This window comes from Staurois parvus, unplaced genomic scaffold, assembly GCF_062004578.1.
Source record: "Staurois parvus isolate SC_StPar_1 unplaced genomic scaffold, SC_StPar_1.0 ptg000962l, whole genome shotgun sequence".
Lineage (NCBI taxonomy): Eukaryota > Metazoa > Chordata > Amphibia > Anura > Ranidae > Staurois > Staurois parvus.
In genome coordinates, this window is record NW_028318758.1 from 882,470 (window position 1) to 901,179 (window position 18,710).

Genomic DNA, 18,710 nt, shown 5'->3' on the forward strand with positions numbered 1-18,710 from the left:
CCCCCTAAAATCCATACCAGACCCTTATCTGAGCATGCAGCCCGGCAGTCAGGAAAGGGGGGGGGACAAGCGAGCGCCCCCCCCTCCTGAACCATACCAGGCCACATGCCCTCAACATGGGGGGGTGCTTTTGGGCAGGGGGGGACTCCCCCCCCAAAGCACCTTGTCCCCATGTTGATGGGGACAAGGGCCTCTTTCCCGCAACCCTGGCCGGTGGTTGTGGCGGTCTGCGGGCGGGGGGCTTATCAGAATCTGAAAGCCCCCTTTAAGAAGGGGGCCCCCAGATCCCGGCCCCCCCCCCTACGTGAATGAGTATGCGGTACATGGTACTGCTACTCATTCACAAAAAAAGCAAAAGTGTAGTGTAAAAAACCACAGTACAGGGTCTTTGACAAGTCCTTTAATAAAACAATGTCCCCCGAAGTAGATCTAATGTCAATCACGGTGTCACGTGGCGGCCGTTGTTTTTGTTTTTTTTTTATAATTCTCTGCAATGCTTTTACATTCAGCTGTCAGTGGGGAACTCTGCCGACAGCTGAAACATGAACGCTGCATTGGTTTTCACTACTAAAACGCCGCATGAGTTTATAAAATAACTCGTGCGGGATTTTAGGAGCAACAACCATGTGTTAATGTTTCATCTGTCAGCGGGGTTCCCCACTGTCGGGGGACATGCTGATTTAAAGTGCGATTTGCAAGACATCTGACACAGATCTCTCTGCAAATCGCATGAAAAGTAGTATATTCATTACTTTAGAAATTGTTGCGGCTCCAACCAAGTTTGAACCACACCAATATGAACGCTCTAATAGCGGTCACATTGAGTGCGACTTGGCATGTGATTTGCATGACACGCGACTTGCAAATCGTATGCCAAGTCGCACCCTATTGTCTGCTATTAGAGCGGCCACATGGGTGCGTTTCCGACACTGATTTCTAAAGTAGTACATGTACTACTTTTGTGGCGATTTGCAAAGATATCTGTGTCAGATGTCTTGCAAATCGCAGGGAAATCGGCATCTTCACTGTACGGCGCACAATTTCTAAATCGGCTTTGATGTGACCGGGGTGTAAGGCCTTTTTATGTTTGATTTCCTGAGTGTTTTTCCGATTTATGGGAAATGCCGCATACTAGCAAAAGTGAATTGACATGTGACTGCCTTAACTCATGCGATAATCTGGAGTGAATTGTGCCCATAGGGCCAAGAAATATTGCCAATGGGGTTCCTTTTCACATCCCTGTTCAATGTTCTGTTGTATGCTGCACAGGTACACTTCACTGTGGCTTTCTTTCTGACTCTGATTTGTGGGGCCTGTATACCAAGGGTTAACGCAGGTGGGAAGAGAATTAATCAGGTGCAAACACTTTCTCTGACCAAATGAATGACAGTGGTGGGTGTGGCCTACCTTATATAAAGAGATGCAGTAGTGGCTGAATTTTTTTCCGTGTACAGGCCACATTATTTTCTGCAAGTCCTTGTCTCTGGTGGTTTGGGGAGGAGATAGTGTGGTGAATTGCCCCAGGCCACACTCACGCTCTGTTTTGATGTGGGCTGTAAATGTTTTGCATGTTCTTCCTTCTAAGGTGTGTTTGTGTGTACAATGATTGTGTGTTTATCATCTTTGCATTGTAATCCTAACACATGTCAATTGCTCTGCTCTTCCAAGTTTGCTTTATTTAGACTGAAATGCAGTTTTCAGACAAAACTGATGAGAAAATGTGTGTGGGGGATTTGGGGAGGTGGGAGGTTTTATTTTGGCACGTATGTATTTTTATATTGATATTTTGATCTGCAGCTTGTTTTGTGGCTAAGCCTAAGTGATTCATATTAACTGTTTGTTTCCTGCTGTAACCTGTGAAAGCACAGTTCATTAGAAGCAGGGGAGGAGTGACCATTTGGAAACTCGGGCACTGACCCCGAGGGCCCGGGGTCAGTAGGGGGCCCCATGAGATGCCCCGGTACCTTTTCATAGGCTTTTTTGAGTTTGGGCCCCATGATCCCCTATTGCCCAGGGGCCCCATAAGTTGTCAGTCCACCCCTGATTAGAAGTATAATCTTTTAGATTGTAAGCTCTTATGAGCAGGACTGTTCTATGTTAGCAACATCAATCCTGTTTGTTTGTTTTTTTTTTGTTTTGTTTTTCCTTTCACCAAGAAATTGAATGTACCTACTTGTTGTTGCTGTCCAAATAAATGTGGAATGTGTATTTGATCAATACACATTTGGACTATGTATTTTTTGGGGGATTATTTCATGTACTAGTTGAATGTAGCACAGTGGCTAAATGGTTAGCACTTCCGCCTGGCAGTACTAGGGTTGTTGGTTCGAATCCCAGCAATGGCAGCTCCGGCTTGGAATTTGCATGTTCTCCCTGTACCTGTGAGGGTTTCCTCCCACACTCAAGACATGCTGGTAGGTTAATTAGATCCTGTCAAAATAAATTGGCCCTAGTATATGCATGCATGAATGTAAGTTAGGGACTTTAGATTGTACACCCCTTGAGGGTTAGGGTCTGATGTGAATATACAACATATATATGTAAAGTGCTGCGTAAATTGACAGCGCTATAAGTACCTGAAATAAATGTACTAGCACCCCTAACACTTACTTTTGCTAGCTATATAATATGCCCAAATCTTCTTGTTAGAGCGCACATATGCAAGTATGTCCAAACTAACAAACCAAAAGCCCCCTATTGCACCACAAGACCATGTTATGTACCAACGAATAGGCCGTGTTCAATGTGCAGCTAGCTATTTTTTTTCTACAATCCTCTTAACAGTAATCAATTGGGCCCCCAATTTATGTTGACTTTGGGCCTTTACTGGCAAATATATAATCGCCAATGTCATATACACAATAGAGCTGCAAGCATACATTCACCAATGCCAAATCCACAATAGAATTGCAAACATATATTTGCGACTGTTATATACACAATGGAGCCGCATGTAAAATTGCTATGGTGCACAAATAAACGTCAAGACGGCTGTTGGAGGAGGCGCTAGAGCAACTGTCATACCGGAAATACGTAATGACACGCGGAAGTGATAGTGGGGAGTGTTAGTGGATGGGAATGTAGTTAGGAGAGTTTAGTGGTAATTTGCAAGTCAATTTTTTAGTTTTGTGAATTGTTCTTTTGTGGAATTCCAGACCACCTCTGGATATGGCTGATCCTCATTTGCCGGGGAAACATTACTAATAATTGTTGTATTTTCAGTTGAAAACATGTCCAATTCCTAGATCCATTGAGGTACATAGCAGAGGTTCAAGGTTCTTCCTAACTATACAGGTGCCAGAGACACAAGCATACACCCAGGGCCACTGTTAGATATCACGGGGCCCCGTATAGCATACCTGACAGCCCCCCACTGCCAGAGAAAATATCCAAATTATATTTATGGTACAAATACACTAAAAACATTATTAATGGACATAATCCCAACCATATTCCTGTGAAATCTAAATGATAAAACTGTACTGAGTTCATAAATAAAGCTGTGTGTGTAATTGAGGTCTTGGGGCTCATTCACATGGGTGCTGTGGCCTCTAGAGTGTGAATCAGTGGTTTGTTTTTGTGGCTATCACCATTTGCAGGCAACCTATGTCACACAATGGAAATGCTGCAGGTCATAATTTGTCAAGCATATGGGTGCAGGTGTACAGCCCTGAGCACAGACAGTGAGCATTCAGGGCCACTTCCCCACACCTTCACACCTGTCAGATTAAAACCTATGTTCATACAGTTGCTGTGTCCCCATAGTGTAACAGGTGGCTCCAGCCACATGAACAACCCACTCATTCATGCTGTACAGGCCAGAGGACCTGTGTGAATAGGGCATTTTTTACTTTTTTTCCCCCTCAGCTCATTAATTTCAATGGGCTGCCTAACGTGTGGGAACATGCAAAAATACTGCTGGCCTATTATTTTAAAAGTGTGTTGCACAGTAGTGTGGTGCCATGCGTTTTGGTGGCTGTGAATGCATCTGTGTTTACTAGGCGTGTGGTGGTGCAATTAAGTTTTCACCATGGTACCCGTGTACATCTGCAGAGGGCATTGCATTTCTTTGCTGTGCTGGAAAAAACATGCTCTTGCATGCGTTTCTGCACCACAAATGGTGTGAGTCCTAAGGGCCAGTTCACACTATAGAAACACAGTCTAGATGTGTTCCAGATGCGTGTTTGCATGCACTTTTTTGATGCATGTTTAGAACATTTTGGATGTGTTTTTTGTGTGTTCCAGTGCATTTTGGATGTGTTTTTGGTGTGTTCCAGTGCATTTTGGATGCATTTTTGATGTGTTCCAGTGCATTTTTTTATGCATTCCCATTAATTTTTTCCCCTCTCTTTTTCTTAAATTTAATTTGGGTGCGTTTTAGTGCATTCCAGGGCGTTTTACCGCATTCCAGTACAGTTCTATGCATAAACAATGCAGCCTGTTTGACTTTTTTGGCAACACCTGCAACGCACTGGAACTGCAAGCGCTGATGTGAACTATGACACTGACAACCATATAACTTTCTTTCTGTGCGTTTTGGATGCAAAAAAAGCAACTGAAACACATGTAGTGTGAACTGGCCCTAAAGGTTATTATAAGTAAGGGAATGGGACTGATCAGGAATTGTGAATTCAATCAGACTAGTGGTGTGATACAATCAGGAATCATATAATAATGTGAGATCTGAGCTGGAGGTGATAGGAAATGAGACACATTAATTTGATCAGTAAATAAATAGTTAAATAAAAAGAGTGGGGCGGTGATATATAGATTTGCAGATGGAACAGGTGATGACAGGGGGGGTGGGGGTCAAGTTGTATAAGGAGAGAGTTTTAAGAGCTCGTTCACACTTGACTTTACTTCTAACTCTTGCCAAATGGTCCTATAGCATTTGACAGGTGTTTGGGAAGTGTTTTTAACGCTCCTCAAATGCTCCCCAAATGCCCAATGTGCGGTTTTGAGGCATGTGATAAGCATTTACCAAGCGTTAAAACTGCACCACAAATGCCTGTAATGAAGTTAAATGGTATTGATGCTCCAAAAATGCCTCGCAACCACACTGCAAATGTCTGACAGGCATTTGAGGAGCTGCACCATAGACTTGAATGGGAGGCTTCAACTCCTCCTGACTCGACATGAGGTGCCCGTTTTGCCGTGATGCAATGCTAACGCTTCAGTGTGAACAGCACTGTGTGCTGCCATGTGCAGAATTTTCATAGGCGTTTGAGAAGCATAAAAAATGCTTCCCAAACGCCTGTCTGACGTCTGCTGACAAAGCTAGAGTGAACATAGCCTTAGAGAAGATAAAAAAAGTTGTAATGAAATATAAACAGAAGGAAAATTGAAAGTTTCAAACTTGTCAGAAGAACAGGACACAGGTAAAATTCACTCCCTTTCCACTTTCCAGTCAGTAGCCAAAATCTTAATTGATTGATCGATATTCCTGGCACTGACAGAACCCTGGAAATTGATCCCCATATTTTGGGCATTCACAAGGAGCTTACAATCTAATGCAGGCCATAGATTGGTCGAAAATCGGGCAAAAAAAAAAAAATCGGCCAATTTTTGCACCGATAGTGGGTTGCAGGTCATAATTTGTCAAGCATATGGGTGCAGGTGTACAGCCCTGAACACAGACAGTGAGCATTCAGGGCCACTTCCCCACACCTTCACACCTGTCAGATTATACAATTTTTGCACCGTTCATTGGTTGGCCGTTTTTTGGGGTTTTGGCACATTTTTTTTATCAGTAAAATTAGAAACTTTGTGGCCGATTTTGACGATCGGCCGATTATCCCGGCAATGATGGGCAAATCGACCCATCGTTTTACCGATAAAAAATCTGCGCATGGGCTGTGACCTGCAAGAAGAAGAAAATGAAGAAGAAAAAGAAGAAGAATTCCAGTCCGCTATTATATTTTACATGAAAAGTCTTGCAGTTGCAACAATGTATCTATTTGTATCCAAATAAAACCATCTGTATCCGAAATGGATACAAATGGATACATTGTTGCAAGACTGTTCATGTAAAATATAATAGCGGAGCTCTCTGCAAGGGACAGAAGTAAAAATGCCGGCCGTAGATGGGACAAAAATCGGCAGATTTTTTTACAGTTGGTAACGTCGACAACCGATTTTTCGGGTTTTTTTTTTAAATGGCTGGTTTTTGACATATACTAGGCCCAATTAACCTAATAGCATGTCTTTGGAGTGTTGGCAGAAACACACCCATGTAGAAAAAGCATGCAAACTGAGATGCAGACATGACTGGGATTAGAACCCATGACCCATGTGCTGTAAGTTCTGAGTTCTAACCACTAAGCCACTGTAGGAGACAGAGTTTGAGCTGCAACGTAGAATAGTTACATTGTTTAAAAATAATGATAAAGACTACTAAAATGGTATTACACAAGATAAATATAAATCTATGTATAGTTATGAAGGTAGCAGCTAGCACTCAGGGTAATGGCAACAGTCCCAGAATAGAAATATGTTAAACTAATAGTGCAGCGCTATAAATGCATGTTAACAATCATAAACGCATGTAAAGTCAACAAAGTGCAAATAAGTGCAATAATGATGTCGACTGGTAAATGGTGCTAAGAAAAGTTCATATAATCATTCCTGAATAATGGAATGTCCTTCATGTGAAAGTACCAACTTATCAGAATCTGGAAGCCCCCTTTAACAAAGGGATCCCAGCCCCCCTTACGTGAATGAGTATGCGGTACATGGTACCGCTACTCATTCACAAAAAAAAGTGTAGTGTAAAAAACCACAGGACACGGTCTTTGACAAGTCCTTTAATAAAACAATGTCCCCCGAAGTAGATCCAACGTCAACCACGGTATAAGGCACCGGCGAGCCGAAAAAAAGAAAAAAAAAAAGTTCAGCTACCGACGGAGGCTCACCAACCTTATGCCGTGAGCCAGGGTGATGTGGGGGGGCAGGATCTGGGGGCCCCCTTGTGGGGGTCTGATCAGAATCTGGAAGCCCCTTTAACAACCACCGGCCAGGGTTGTGGGGAAGAGGCCCTTGTCCCCATCAACATGGGGACAAGGTGCTTTGGGGCGGAGCCGCCCTGGCCCAAAGCACCCCCCCATGTTGAGGGCATGTGGCCTGGTATGGTTCAGGGGGGGGGGGTGATCGCTCGTCCCCCCCTTTCCTGACCTGCTGGGTTGCATGCTCGGATAAGGGTCTGGTATGGATTTTGGGGGGAACCCCTTAATATCCATACCAGACCCGAAGGGCTTGGTATGGAAAGGAGGGGGGACCCCATGGTGTTTTTTTTTATTATTATGGTGCTGGTTTTTAAATGTAATTCTGGCTTTTTTGGTCTTCACTATAGCTGAGAAATTCAGCTGTCACTTCCCCCAGCTCAAAGAGAAAGTTTTGTTTGAGTTTATTTCCTTAAAGGTAACAAGGTTGACTTTTAGTTAATTAAAATGAAGAAATTGTCCTGTAACTTCGGGGAAAGTGATAGCGTATGTACTCTCCAGCGCCTCAGGATATGCACAGCCAAAAGGGAAGCCAAGGGTACCAGGACAGCGACAACCAAAAGGAAATGTTCCAGGGGTGCAGCCCTCCTCAGACGGGGAAATCAGCCACTGGATAGAGAGAAAACACAGGTGGCGCACACACCTAGTGCATTATCAAAGGTTTATTGTAGGAATTAAATCATAAAAACATACTCACAGACGAAGCATGTATCTAAAAAGCATAGAAAAATGACAATGGCCACAACGGCGGGCAAGGTGTTCTCACAGTCAGTGCGGTCAAATGGCTGACGCGTTTCGGGGACGAATCCCTTTCCTCAGAGCTGATGACCAACCTGTATGGAGGTCAAGTAGTAAATAACCAGGGCTAGATGCCTTGGGAGCAAAGCTCCACCTCCTCTACTTGTTATAAGATGAGGGGTTGGAGGGGGTTATTTAAAGTGCAATATTTTGTAGTTTTTATAAACGCATATACATACATATATACACATGCATATACACACATACAAAGAGATATGCATGCACTAAGAAGCAAAGCAAATAAAAAATTATTAAAAATACATGAATATAGCACCTGCAAATGTAAATAAATAGAAAACTTTATATAAAAAAAAAAAAAAAAAAAATAATGTATATGAAAATAATCATAGTAGTAACACTGGCAATGATGATAAAAATAATGTTAGTAAACATCATAAAAATAAAAGTAATAAGACTAGTGGATAATGGATGATTATCAGTTCAAAGTAGTGAGTGTGGCTGTAGACCATATATATCTCTTCAAACGTGAAGCGGTGAGCAAACTGTCAGCACTGTGTGAGTGCTGTGTAGTGATATTGGACTGTTGTTGGGGAAAAAAATTAAAAAAAAAAAAAAAAAAAAAAAAATTTGGGAACATTAGAAAACATAAAATAAAGAGTGTGTGTATGGGTAAATGAATGACCTTTAGGAGGCAATGGTTAAGTGAATGGATGAGATATATGAATATGGTGTAGATACCTCTGATGCTGATGCATGATGAATGGAAAGTAAAGTATGAGCCTCGCTGTTGATGCCTGAGTGAGATGGTGTGGGAGTGTGCTTTTATACCTGTGGGGAAATGGCTGCTGGAATGCAAACCACAAGACAGGAAGTAAACTCCGGATGACTCATGCCTGGTATCCCTGGAACAAAACATGAACAGGTGCAGTGATTGCAAGGCTCCTCCCAGGGGGGAGGGAAGAAGGGAACCGAGTCAGCATAGCCATGTGGAGGATGGCTGGATGGGGTGAATGTGGTGTTGTGGTGATATGTTCTATAATGGAAATTAACCTATGAAAGTGGCAGACTTCGGGGGCAAGGAAAAAAAGGGGGAGGGGGGAAAAGGGAACCAAGAGGGCAAATATGTTTGTAATGAATATTGAAAATGTAATGATCAACATGTCAGAACTGAGGGGAGGAGGAGGGAAGGGGGATACAGACATGTGGGAGTATTGTATGATGTATGGAGTGTGGCAAAAATAGGGGGGGGGGGAAGAATGAGAGAACATGAAACTTCGGGGAAAGTGACATCTAAGCTTGTGAACTGTAGTGAAGGACAAAAAAAGGCACGCCATTAGCATTGAAAAATCAGCACCGACATACACTTTGTATTGTGAACCAAATTATTCAAACATTTGTAAACCGACCAATTAATTTTAATGGTTTGGCATTTGTACACCAAATATGACGTTCCCCGAGGCATTGGTAAACCGAGGTGCGCCTGTATTAGTATTGCAATCCTTTGTATTGGGATACATAGATCCAACATACATCTGAATTGGCAACATAGCACAACATTTGTGTCACATTTGAGATATCTGGCTAGTTACAATGACCTTGCCCAGAGACTTAGGGTTGATTCACACCACAGAAATACAGGCTGGATTAGTTTTGCAGCTCTTTGGATTAGTGGTTAGTACTGCTGCCTCACAGTGCTAGGGTTGTCAGTTTGAATCCCACCCACGGCAAGAAAGTAGCATGATCTCCCTGTGTGGCTGTCTTCAAAGAGATGTTATGGCAACATCTTTGCTTTCTGCCTAAATGATCCCTAGAATGTGAATTAGAACGAGGCATTGTCTGTTGAAACACATTCAAAGCTGCACTTAATGTGAATGTCATACAATGGGATGAGATAAGGGCCTGGAACACTAATAGATTTGATAATGCTGGTTTACACTCCACCCCCTTTTGTGAAGGATTTGTCAATACATACTGAAGAGTGATAAAGAGAGACATACAGAAGAGAGAGAGAGAAAAGCGAGAGATACATACTGAAGAGTGATAAAGAGAGACATACAGAAGAGTGAGAGAGAAGAGCGAGAGATACATAATGAAGAGTGATAAAGAGAGACATACAGAAGATTGAGAGAGAGAGAAAAGGAGGGAATCCACACATCAAAATTGTTACAAATACTGGTGTGGATTTTTCCCCCAAATACATAGCAGACCCTTATCCGAGCAGGCAGGTACCGCATGCCTTCAAAGATTTATTTCCTTTGTTGATTTACCTGCTTCATTCACACTATATGCAATTGAAAATTGCACTTTAAGTTGCCAATTTCACAGTGTTTTCTAGAGGTTTTCAAACTAGTTGTGATTTCAATTGTGTTTAGCATTGCGATTTCTATTGAAGTCTAGATGTGAAATTACTATTAAATGGCCAAAAAGTTCAAGATGAACTACCTTTGAAATTGCGCTTCAACAAATCACGTATGTTAATACACTCACATTCACATTCATTATATCCGATATCATGTACGATGTCAATTCACAAATCGCACCTTAAATTGCACACCCTGGATGCGACTTGTCATGCGATTGGTATGGCCAGCAACTTGCCATTTGCATGGCAAATTGCACACAATGTTACTGGTGGCTAACACCACTGTCACTTCTAATCCGATGTGGCAATTGCCCAACTTACAGTGAAGTTGCACGAGTTCACAATCCAATTGGATGTGAACAGAGTCTACAGTGGACAATAGGGTGCGACTTGGTCTATGATTTGCAAGTCGCCTGTCATGCCAAATCGCAAACAATGTTACTGGGGGCCACCCCGGTCACATTAAAGCAGATTTCTAAGTGCTGTTATTTACACTACAGTCACATCACGTGACTTAGAGTGAAGTCACATGATTTCAAAGTCGTGGGACATGCTGATTTAAAGTGCGATTTGACATTTGACACAGATTTCTCTGCAAATCGCATGAAAAGTAGTGTATTCATTACTTTAGAAATTGTTGCGGCTCCAACCAAGTTTGAACCACACCAATATGAACTCTCTAATAGCAGTCACATTGAGTGCGACTTGGCATGTGATTTGCATGACATGCGACTTGCAAATCGTATGCCAGGTCGCACCCTATTGTCTGCTATTAGAGCGGCCACATGGGTGCGTTTCCGACACTGATTTCTAAAGTAGTACATGTACTACTTTTGTGGCGATTTGCCTAGATATCTGTGTCAGATGTCTTGCAAATCGCAAGGAAATCGGCATCTTCACTGTACGTCGCACAATTTCTAAATCGGCTTTGATGTGACCGGGGTGTAAGGTCTTTTTATGTTTGATTTCCTGAGTGTTTTTCTGATTTATGGGAAATCCCACATACTAGCAAAAGTGAATTGACATTTTCAGTATTGCATGCGAGATGTGGTCATGTGACTGCCTTAACTCATGCGATAATCTGGAGTGAATTGTGCCCATAGGGCCAAGAAATATTGCCAATGGGGTTCCCTTTCACATCCCTGTTCAATGTTCTGTTGTATGCTGCACAGGTACACTTCACTGTGGCTTTCTTTCTGACTCTGATTTGTGGGGCCTGTATAAGAAGGGTTAATGCAGGTGGGAAGAGAATTAATCAGGTGCAAACACTTTCTCTGACCCAATGAATGACAGTGGTGGGTGTGGCCTACCTTATATAAAGAGATGCAGTAGTGGGTGATTTTTGCCTTGTACAGGCCACATTATTTTTTGCAAGGCCTTGCCTGTGGTGGTTTGGGGGAGGAAGAAATATTGTGGTGAATTACCCCAGGCCACACTCACGCTGTGTTTTGATGTGGGCTGTAAATGTTTTGCATTTTTTTCCTTCTAACGTGTGTTTGTGTGTTAGGATTACAATGCATAAACACACAATCATTGTACAATAACACATGTCAATTGCTCTGCTCTTCCAAGTTTGCTTTATTTAGACTGAAATGCAGTTTTCAGACAAACCTGATGAGAAATGTATGTGTGGGGGATTTGGGGAGGTGGGAGGTGTTTTATTTTGGCACGTATGTATTTTTATATTGATATTTTGATCTGCAGCTTGTTTTGTGGATAGATAAGCCTACTACGTGATTTATATTAACTGTTTGTTTCCTGCTGTAATCTGTGAAAGTTCATTAGAAGTATAATCTTTTAGATTGTAAGCTCTTATGAGCAGGACCGTTCTATTTTAGCAACATCAATCCTGCGCTTTTTTTTTTTTCTTTTCAACCAAGAAATTGAATGTACCTGCTTGTTGTTGCTGTCCAAATAAATGTGGAATGTGTATTTGATCAATAAACATTTGGACTATGTATTTTTTGGGGGGGGATTATTTCATGTTCTAGTTGGATGTAGCACAGTGGCTAAATGGTTAGCACTTCCGCCTGGCAGTACTAGGGTTGTTGGTTCCAATCCCAGCCATGGCACTTCCTCCCTGGAGTTTGCATGTTCTCCCTGTGCCTGTCTGGTTTTCCTCCAAGTCCTCTGGTTTCCTCCCACACTCTAAACACATGCTGGTAGGTTAATTGGATCCTGTCAAAATTGGCCCTAGTATATGTATGAATGTAAGTTAGGGCCCTTAGTATGCCCCTTGAGGGTTAGGGACTGATGTGAATTTACTATATCTATGTAAAGTGCTGCGTAAATTGACAGCGCTATAAGTACCTGAAATAAATGTACTAGCACCCCTAACACTTACTTTTGCTAGCTATATAATATGCCCAAATCTTCTTGTTAGAGCGCACATATGCAAGTATGTCCAAACTAACAAACCAAAAGCCCCCTATTGCACCACAAGACCATGTTATGTACCAATGAATAGGTCATGTTCATTATCCAGCTAGCTATTCTTTTTCTACAATCCTCTTAACAGTAATCAATTGGGCCCCCAATTTATGTTGACTTTGGGCCTTTACCAGCAAATATATATTTGCCAATGTCATATACACAGTAGAGCTGCAAACATACATTCACCAATGCCAAATCCACAATAGAAATGCAAACATATATTTGCGAATGTCATATACACAATGGAGCCGCATGTGAAATTGCTATGGTGCACAAATCAATGCCAAGAGGTGCTAGAGCAGCTGTCATACCGGAAATATGTCATGACATTTGCGGAAGGACGTTTGCACACATCTGGAAGTGGTAGGGGGGAGTGTTAGTGGATGGGAGTGTAGTTAGAAGAGTTTAGTGGTAATTTGCAAGTCTATTTTTTAGGTTTGTAAATTGTTCTTTTGTGGAATTCCAGACCACATCTGGATATGGCGAGATCGCTGTTCTCCACCGAGGAGCTGATCCTCATTTCCCGGGGAAACATTGCTAATAACACAGGTCTGCAAAAAAATATTTTTCAAGAGCTGTTTTGGTTATTCCACGTAATCTTTATGTTTTTTGGTGCGCTGAATCCGAAAATGGCCTCCATTTTGTCATAGGACATCACGCTTCCTGACAATTTAGGTAACTATGTTAAATAAGGCAATACCTCAAAATAAATGAACTGAAATGAGCTCACCTACACACACTAAACTCGATTCTTCTTCCCTGTGAGGCTCGTCTTGGTGCATTTATGCTTGTGAGTAGCATCTGGAATGTCTCTCTGAAGCATCCAACAGTAGTCTGCCATCATTGTAATGCTCTATTCTCCCTAGTATCTCCTTTCCATCTCTTTAATGTCTTGGTGGAATCGTTCACCTTGTTACTCACTCACAGCTCCCAAATCAACAGGAAAGTAGTCAAGGTGGGACTGGAGGAAAAGCACTTTCAAACTCATCAGGCAACCTAAAGCTTGAAATGCTTTTAGCATTCATCCGACGATCTTTTTGTAGTGAGGATAAATCTTTAAATGCAATCCACCCTTCTTTTTGAGGATCCGTCATGGTATTGACAAACTCTTCATCAACTATAAGCCTTCTAATGTCTGGTCCGACGAACACACCTTCCTTCAATTTTGCCTCCGACAGGCCTGGAAACTTGGTGACCAAGTATTTGAAGCATTCTCCATCTCTTGGAAGTGATTTTACGAATTGCTTCATCAATCCCAATTTTATGTGGAGAGGTGGTTGAAGAACTTTATGGGAAGGTACCAAAGTTTCTCGGAGGACATTTTTTTCACCGACTGTTAGCACCCTCGGCTGCCAACTCTTCTTGGTCCAGTGATTTTGTTGGTCTCGACTGTCCCATAGACACAGAAAACAAGTGTATTTGGTATCCCACCCACTGGATTCTTCAGGAAAGATTAACCCCTTCTACCATTAGAAGCACAGACTCAGGGCTGAGGCTTACACATACAGCATGCTGCTGAATATCCCAGTAGTCAGACATGTCACTCAGAGCAGCACTTGTATTCACCCCCTTTGTAGGGAGGGAGGGGCAGAGATTGTTTACCTGCAAATAACAACAAAGAGAACTAGGGAAATGAGGAAATAGAATTTTTTTCCCCTAAAACTTGCTTAGCTTATGTATATATTGCTGACCATCAGATTTACAGTGCTATATTTTTTTTACATAACTCGGACAACCCCTTTAAGGTTTTTTTGGCATTTTATATCTTAAATGCACTTATGTGAATTAATTAATAGTAATTTGGACTTTACATTTGGTTAAAAACCCATAATATAAAAAAAATACCAAAAATTAAAATTTTTTTTATAAATTTGAAGACAATTTTACATTTTGTGGCAAATCATGAGGTCTAGGAGTTTTTTCAATATTTTATTTGTTTTTAGCACACCAAAAAAATGGAAATTAGATGAAAATAATCAAACAGCTTTTTAGTCGCAGACCTGTGTAATTGTTGTATTTTCAATTGAAAACATGTCCAATTCCTAGATCCATTGAGGTACATAGCAGAGGTTCAAGGTTCTTCCTAACTATACAGGTGGCACAGACACAAGCATATACCCAGGGCCACTGTTAGACATCACAGGGCCCCATACAGCATACCTGACAGCCCCCCACCGCCAGAGAAAATATCCAAATTATATTTATGGTAAAAATACACTAAAAACATTATTAATGGACATAATCCCAACCATGTTCCGGTGAAATCTAAATGATAAAACTGTACTGAGTTCATAAATAAAGCTGTGTGTGTAATTGAGGTCTTGGGGCTCATTCACATGGGTGCTGTGGCCTGTAGAGTGGGAATCAGTGGTTTGTTTTTGTGGCTGTCGCCGTTTGCAGGCAACCTATGTTACACAATGGAAATGCTGCAGGTCATAATTTGACAAGCATATGGGTGCAGGTGTACAGCCCTGAACACAGACAGTGAGCATTCAGGGCCACTTCCCCACGCCTTCACACCTGTCAGATGACAACCTGTGTTCATACAGCTGCTGTGTCCAGCCACATGAACAACCCCTTCATTCATGCTGTACAGGCCAGAGGACCTGTGTGAATGGGGCATTTTTTACTTTTTTTTTCCTCAGCTCATTAATTTCAATGGGCTGCCTAACGTGTGGGAACATGCAAAAATACTGTTGGCATATTATTGTAAAAGTGTGTTGCTCCTAACCGCACAGTAGTGCCATGCGTTTTGGTGGCTGTGAATGCCTCTGTGTTTACTAGACGCGTGGATGTGCAATTAAGTTTTAATAATGGTACCTGCGTACATCTGCAGAGGGCATTGCATTTCTTTGCTGTGCTGGAAAATGTGTGTTCTTGCATGTGTTTCTGCACCACAAATGGAGTGAACAAATCCTAAGGGCCACTTCACACAGTAGAAACACAGTCTAGATGTGTTCCAGATGCGTTTTTGCATGCACTTTTTTGATGCATGTTTAGAGTATTCCAGTGCATTTTGGATGCGTTTTTGAGGTGTTCCAGTGCATTTTGGATGCTTTTTTGGTGTGTTCCAGTGCATTTTGGCTGCGTTTTTGACGTGTTCCAGCGCATTTTTTTATGCATTCCAGTTCATTTTTTCCCCTCTCTTTTTCTTCAATTCAATTAGGGACATGTGCGTTTTAGTGTGTTTCAGGGCGTTTTACCGCGTTTCAGTACAGTTCTATGCATAACAATGCAGCCTGTTTGACTTTTTTGGTAGCACCTGCAACGCACTGGAACTGCAAGCGCTGATGTGAACTATGACATTGACAACCATATCACCTTCTTTCTGTGCGTTTTGGATGCAGAAAAAGCAACTGAAACACATGTAGTGTGAACTGGTCCTAAAGGTTATTATAGGTCAGGAAACGAGACTGACCAGGAATTGTGAATTTAATCAGACTAGTGGTGAGATACAATCAGGAATCATATAATAATGTGAGATCTGAGCTGGAGGTGATAGGAAATGAGACACATTCACTTGATCAGTAAATAAATAGTTAAATAAAAAGAGTGGGCTGGGGATACATAGATTTGCAGATGGAACAGGTGATGACAGGGGGGGTGGGGGAGGGGACAAGTTGTATAAGGAGAGAGGTTTAAGAGCTCGTTCACACTTGACTTTATTTCTAAGGCTACGTTCACACTAGCGTTGTGTGCAGGCGGCAGAGAGGCATTTGGGAAGCGTTTTTACCGCTTCCCAAACGCCTCTGCCAATTCTGCACATTACAGCACATGGGGCTGTTCTAACGGGAGCATTTGTGTCGCGTCGCCGCAAAACGGATGCCTCTGGTCGAGTCAGGAGGCGTTGAAGCCTCCTATTCTAGTCTATGGTGCGGTTGCGGAGCGGTAACACCATTCAAACTGCATCATAGGCGTTTGTGGGGCGTTTTTAACGCTCGGCAAATGCCTAGCAACTGTCGCTAAACCGCGCATGCGGCGTTTGCGGAGCGTTAAAAAATGCTCCGCAAACGCCGGACCAATGCTCGCCAAACACTATAGGGGCGTTTGGGAAGCGTTGGTAAAACAGCCAAGTGTGAACGAGCCCTAACTCTTGCCAAACGCCCCTATAGCATTTCACAGGCGTTTGAGAAAGCGTTTTTAACGCTCCTCAAATGCCCTATGTGCGGTTTTGAGGCATGTGATAGGCGTTTGTCAAGCGTTAAAACTGCACCACAAATGCCTGTAATGAAGTTAAATGGTATTAACGCTCCGAAAATGCCTCACAACCACACCGCAAACGTCTGCCAGGCATTTGAGGAGCGGCACCATAGACTTGAATGGGAGGCTTCAACTCCTCCTGACTCGACATGAGGCACCAGTTTTGCTTGGGGAGCATTTGAGGAGCGTTAAAAATGCTTCCCAAATGCCTGTCAAACGCTATAGGGTCGTTTGGCAAGAGTAAGGTCTTATTTCTAACTCTTGCCAAATGACCCTATAGCGTTTGATAGGCATTTGGGAAGCGTTTTTAATGCTCTTCAACCGCCCATTCACGGTTTTGAGGCATTTGATAGTCATTTGCCAAGCGTTAAAACTGCACCACAAACGCCTATAATGAAGTTAAATGGTATTAACCCTCAGCAAACGCCTCGCAACCACGTCGCAACTGCACCACAAATGCCTGCCAGGCGTTTGAGGAGCGGCACCATAGACTTGAATGGGAGGCTTCAACTCCTCCTGACCTGATGTGAGTTTTGCCGTGACGCAACACTAACGCTTCAGTGTGAACAGCACTGTTGTGCTGCCATTTGCAGAATTTTCATAGGCATTTGAGAAGCATTAAAAACGCTTCCCAAACGCCTGCCTGCCTGACGACAAAGCTAGTGTGAACGTAGCCTTAGAAATAAAATCAAGTGTGGAGGAGTCCTTAAACCTCTCTCCTTATACAACTTGACTCCTATCCCCCCCCCCCCCCGTCATTACCTGTTCCATCTGCAAATCTATGTATCACCGCCCCACTCTTTTTATTTAACTATTTATTTACTGATCAAGTTAATGTGTCTCATTTCCTATCAGCTACAGTTCAGATCTAGCATTATTATAAGATTCCTAATTGTATCTCACCACTAGTCTGATTGAATTCACAATTCCTGGTCAGTCCCATTCCCTTATTTATAATAACCTTTAGGGCCAGTTCATTCTACATGTGTTTCAGTTGCTTTTTCTGCATCCAAAATGCACAGAAAGAAGGTTATATGGTTGTCAATGTCATAGTTCACATCAGCGCTTGCAGTTCCAGTGCGTTGCAGGTGCTGCCAAAAAAGTCAAACAGGCTGCATTGTTTATGCATAGAACTGTACTGGAACGCAGTAAAACGCCCCTGAACGCACATGTCCCTAATTAAATTGAAGAAAAAGAGAGAGGAAAAAATTTACTGGAATGCATAAAAAAATGCACTGGAACACGTCAGAAACACATTCAAAATGCACTGAGAACATGCTAAACATGCATCAAAAAAGTGCATGCAAAAACGCATCTGGAACACATCTAGACTGTGTTTCTATAGTGTGAACTGGCCCTTAGGACTTGTTCACAACATTTGTGGTGCAGAAACGCATGCAAGAGCATGCATTTTCCAGCACAGCAAAGAAATGCAATGCCCTTTGCAGATGTGCGCAGTTACCATGATGAAAACTGAATTGCACCTCCACACTTCTAGTAAACACAGATGCATTCACAGCCACCAAAATGCATGGCACCACACTACTCTGTAGTTAGGTTCACACACATTAGGCAGCCGTTTGAAATTAATGAGCTTAGGAAAAAATTTTAAAAAATGCCACATTCACACAGGTCCTCTGTCCTGTACAGCATGAATGAGTGGGTTGTTCATGTGGCTGGAGACACCTGTTACACTATGGGGACAAAGCAGCTGTATGAACACAGGTTTTAATCTGACAGGTGTGAAGGCGTGGGGAAGTGGCCCTTTATGCTCACTGTACATCCACATGTACAGGGCTGTACACCTGCACCCATATGCTTGTCAAATTAGGACCTGCAGCATTTCCATAGTGTAACATAGGTTGCCTGCAAACGGCGACAACCACAAAAACAAACCACTGATTCACACTCTACAGGCCACAGCATCCATGTGAATGAGCCCCAAGACCTCAATTACA

At 42.4% G+C, this 18,710-nt stretch overlaps 1 protein-coding gene across 1 annotated transcript in view; it reads left to right on the forward strand.

The window, feature by feature from the left end:
- TNFRSF17 (TNF receptor superfamily member 17) overlaps positions 1-18,710 on the forward strand; it is a 164,621-nt gene that overhangs the window by 21,197 nt on the left and 124,714 nt on the right. The window contains 1 exon segment of the mRNA XM_089657082.1: positions 5,315-5,358. Within this exon segment, the coding sequence (XP_089513208.1) occupies positions 5,315-5,358 (44 nt within the window).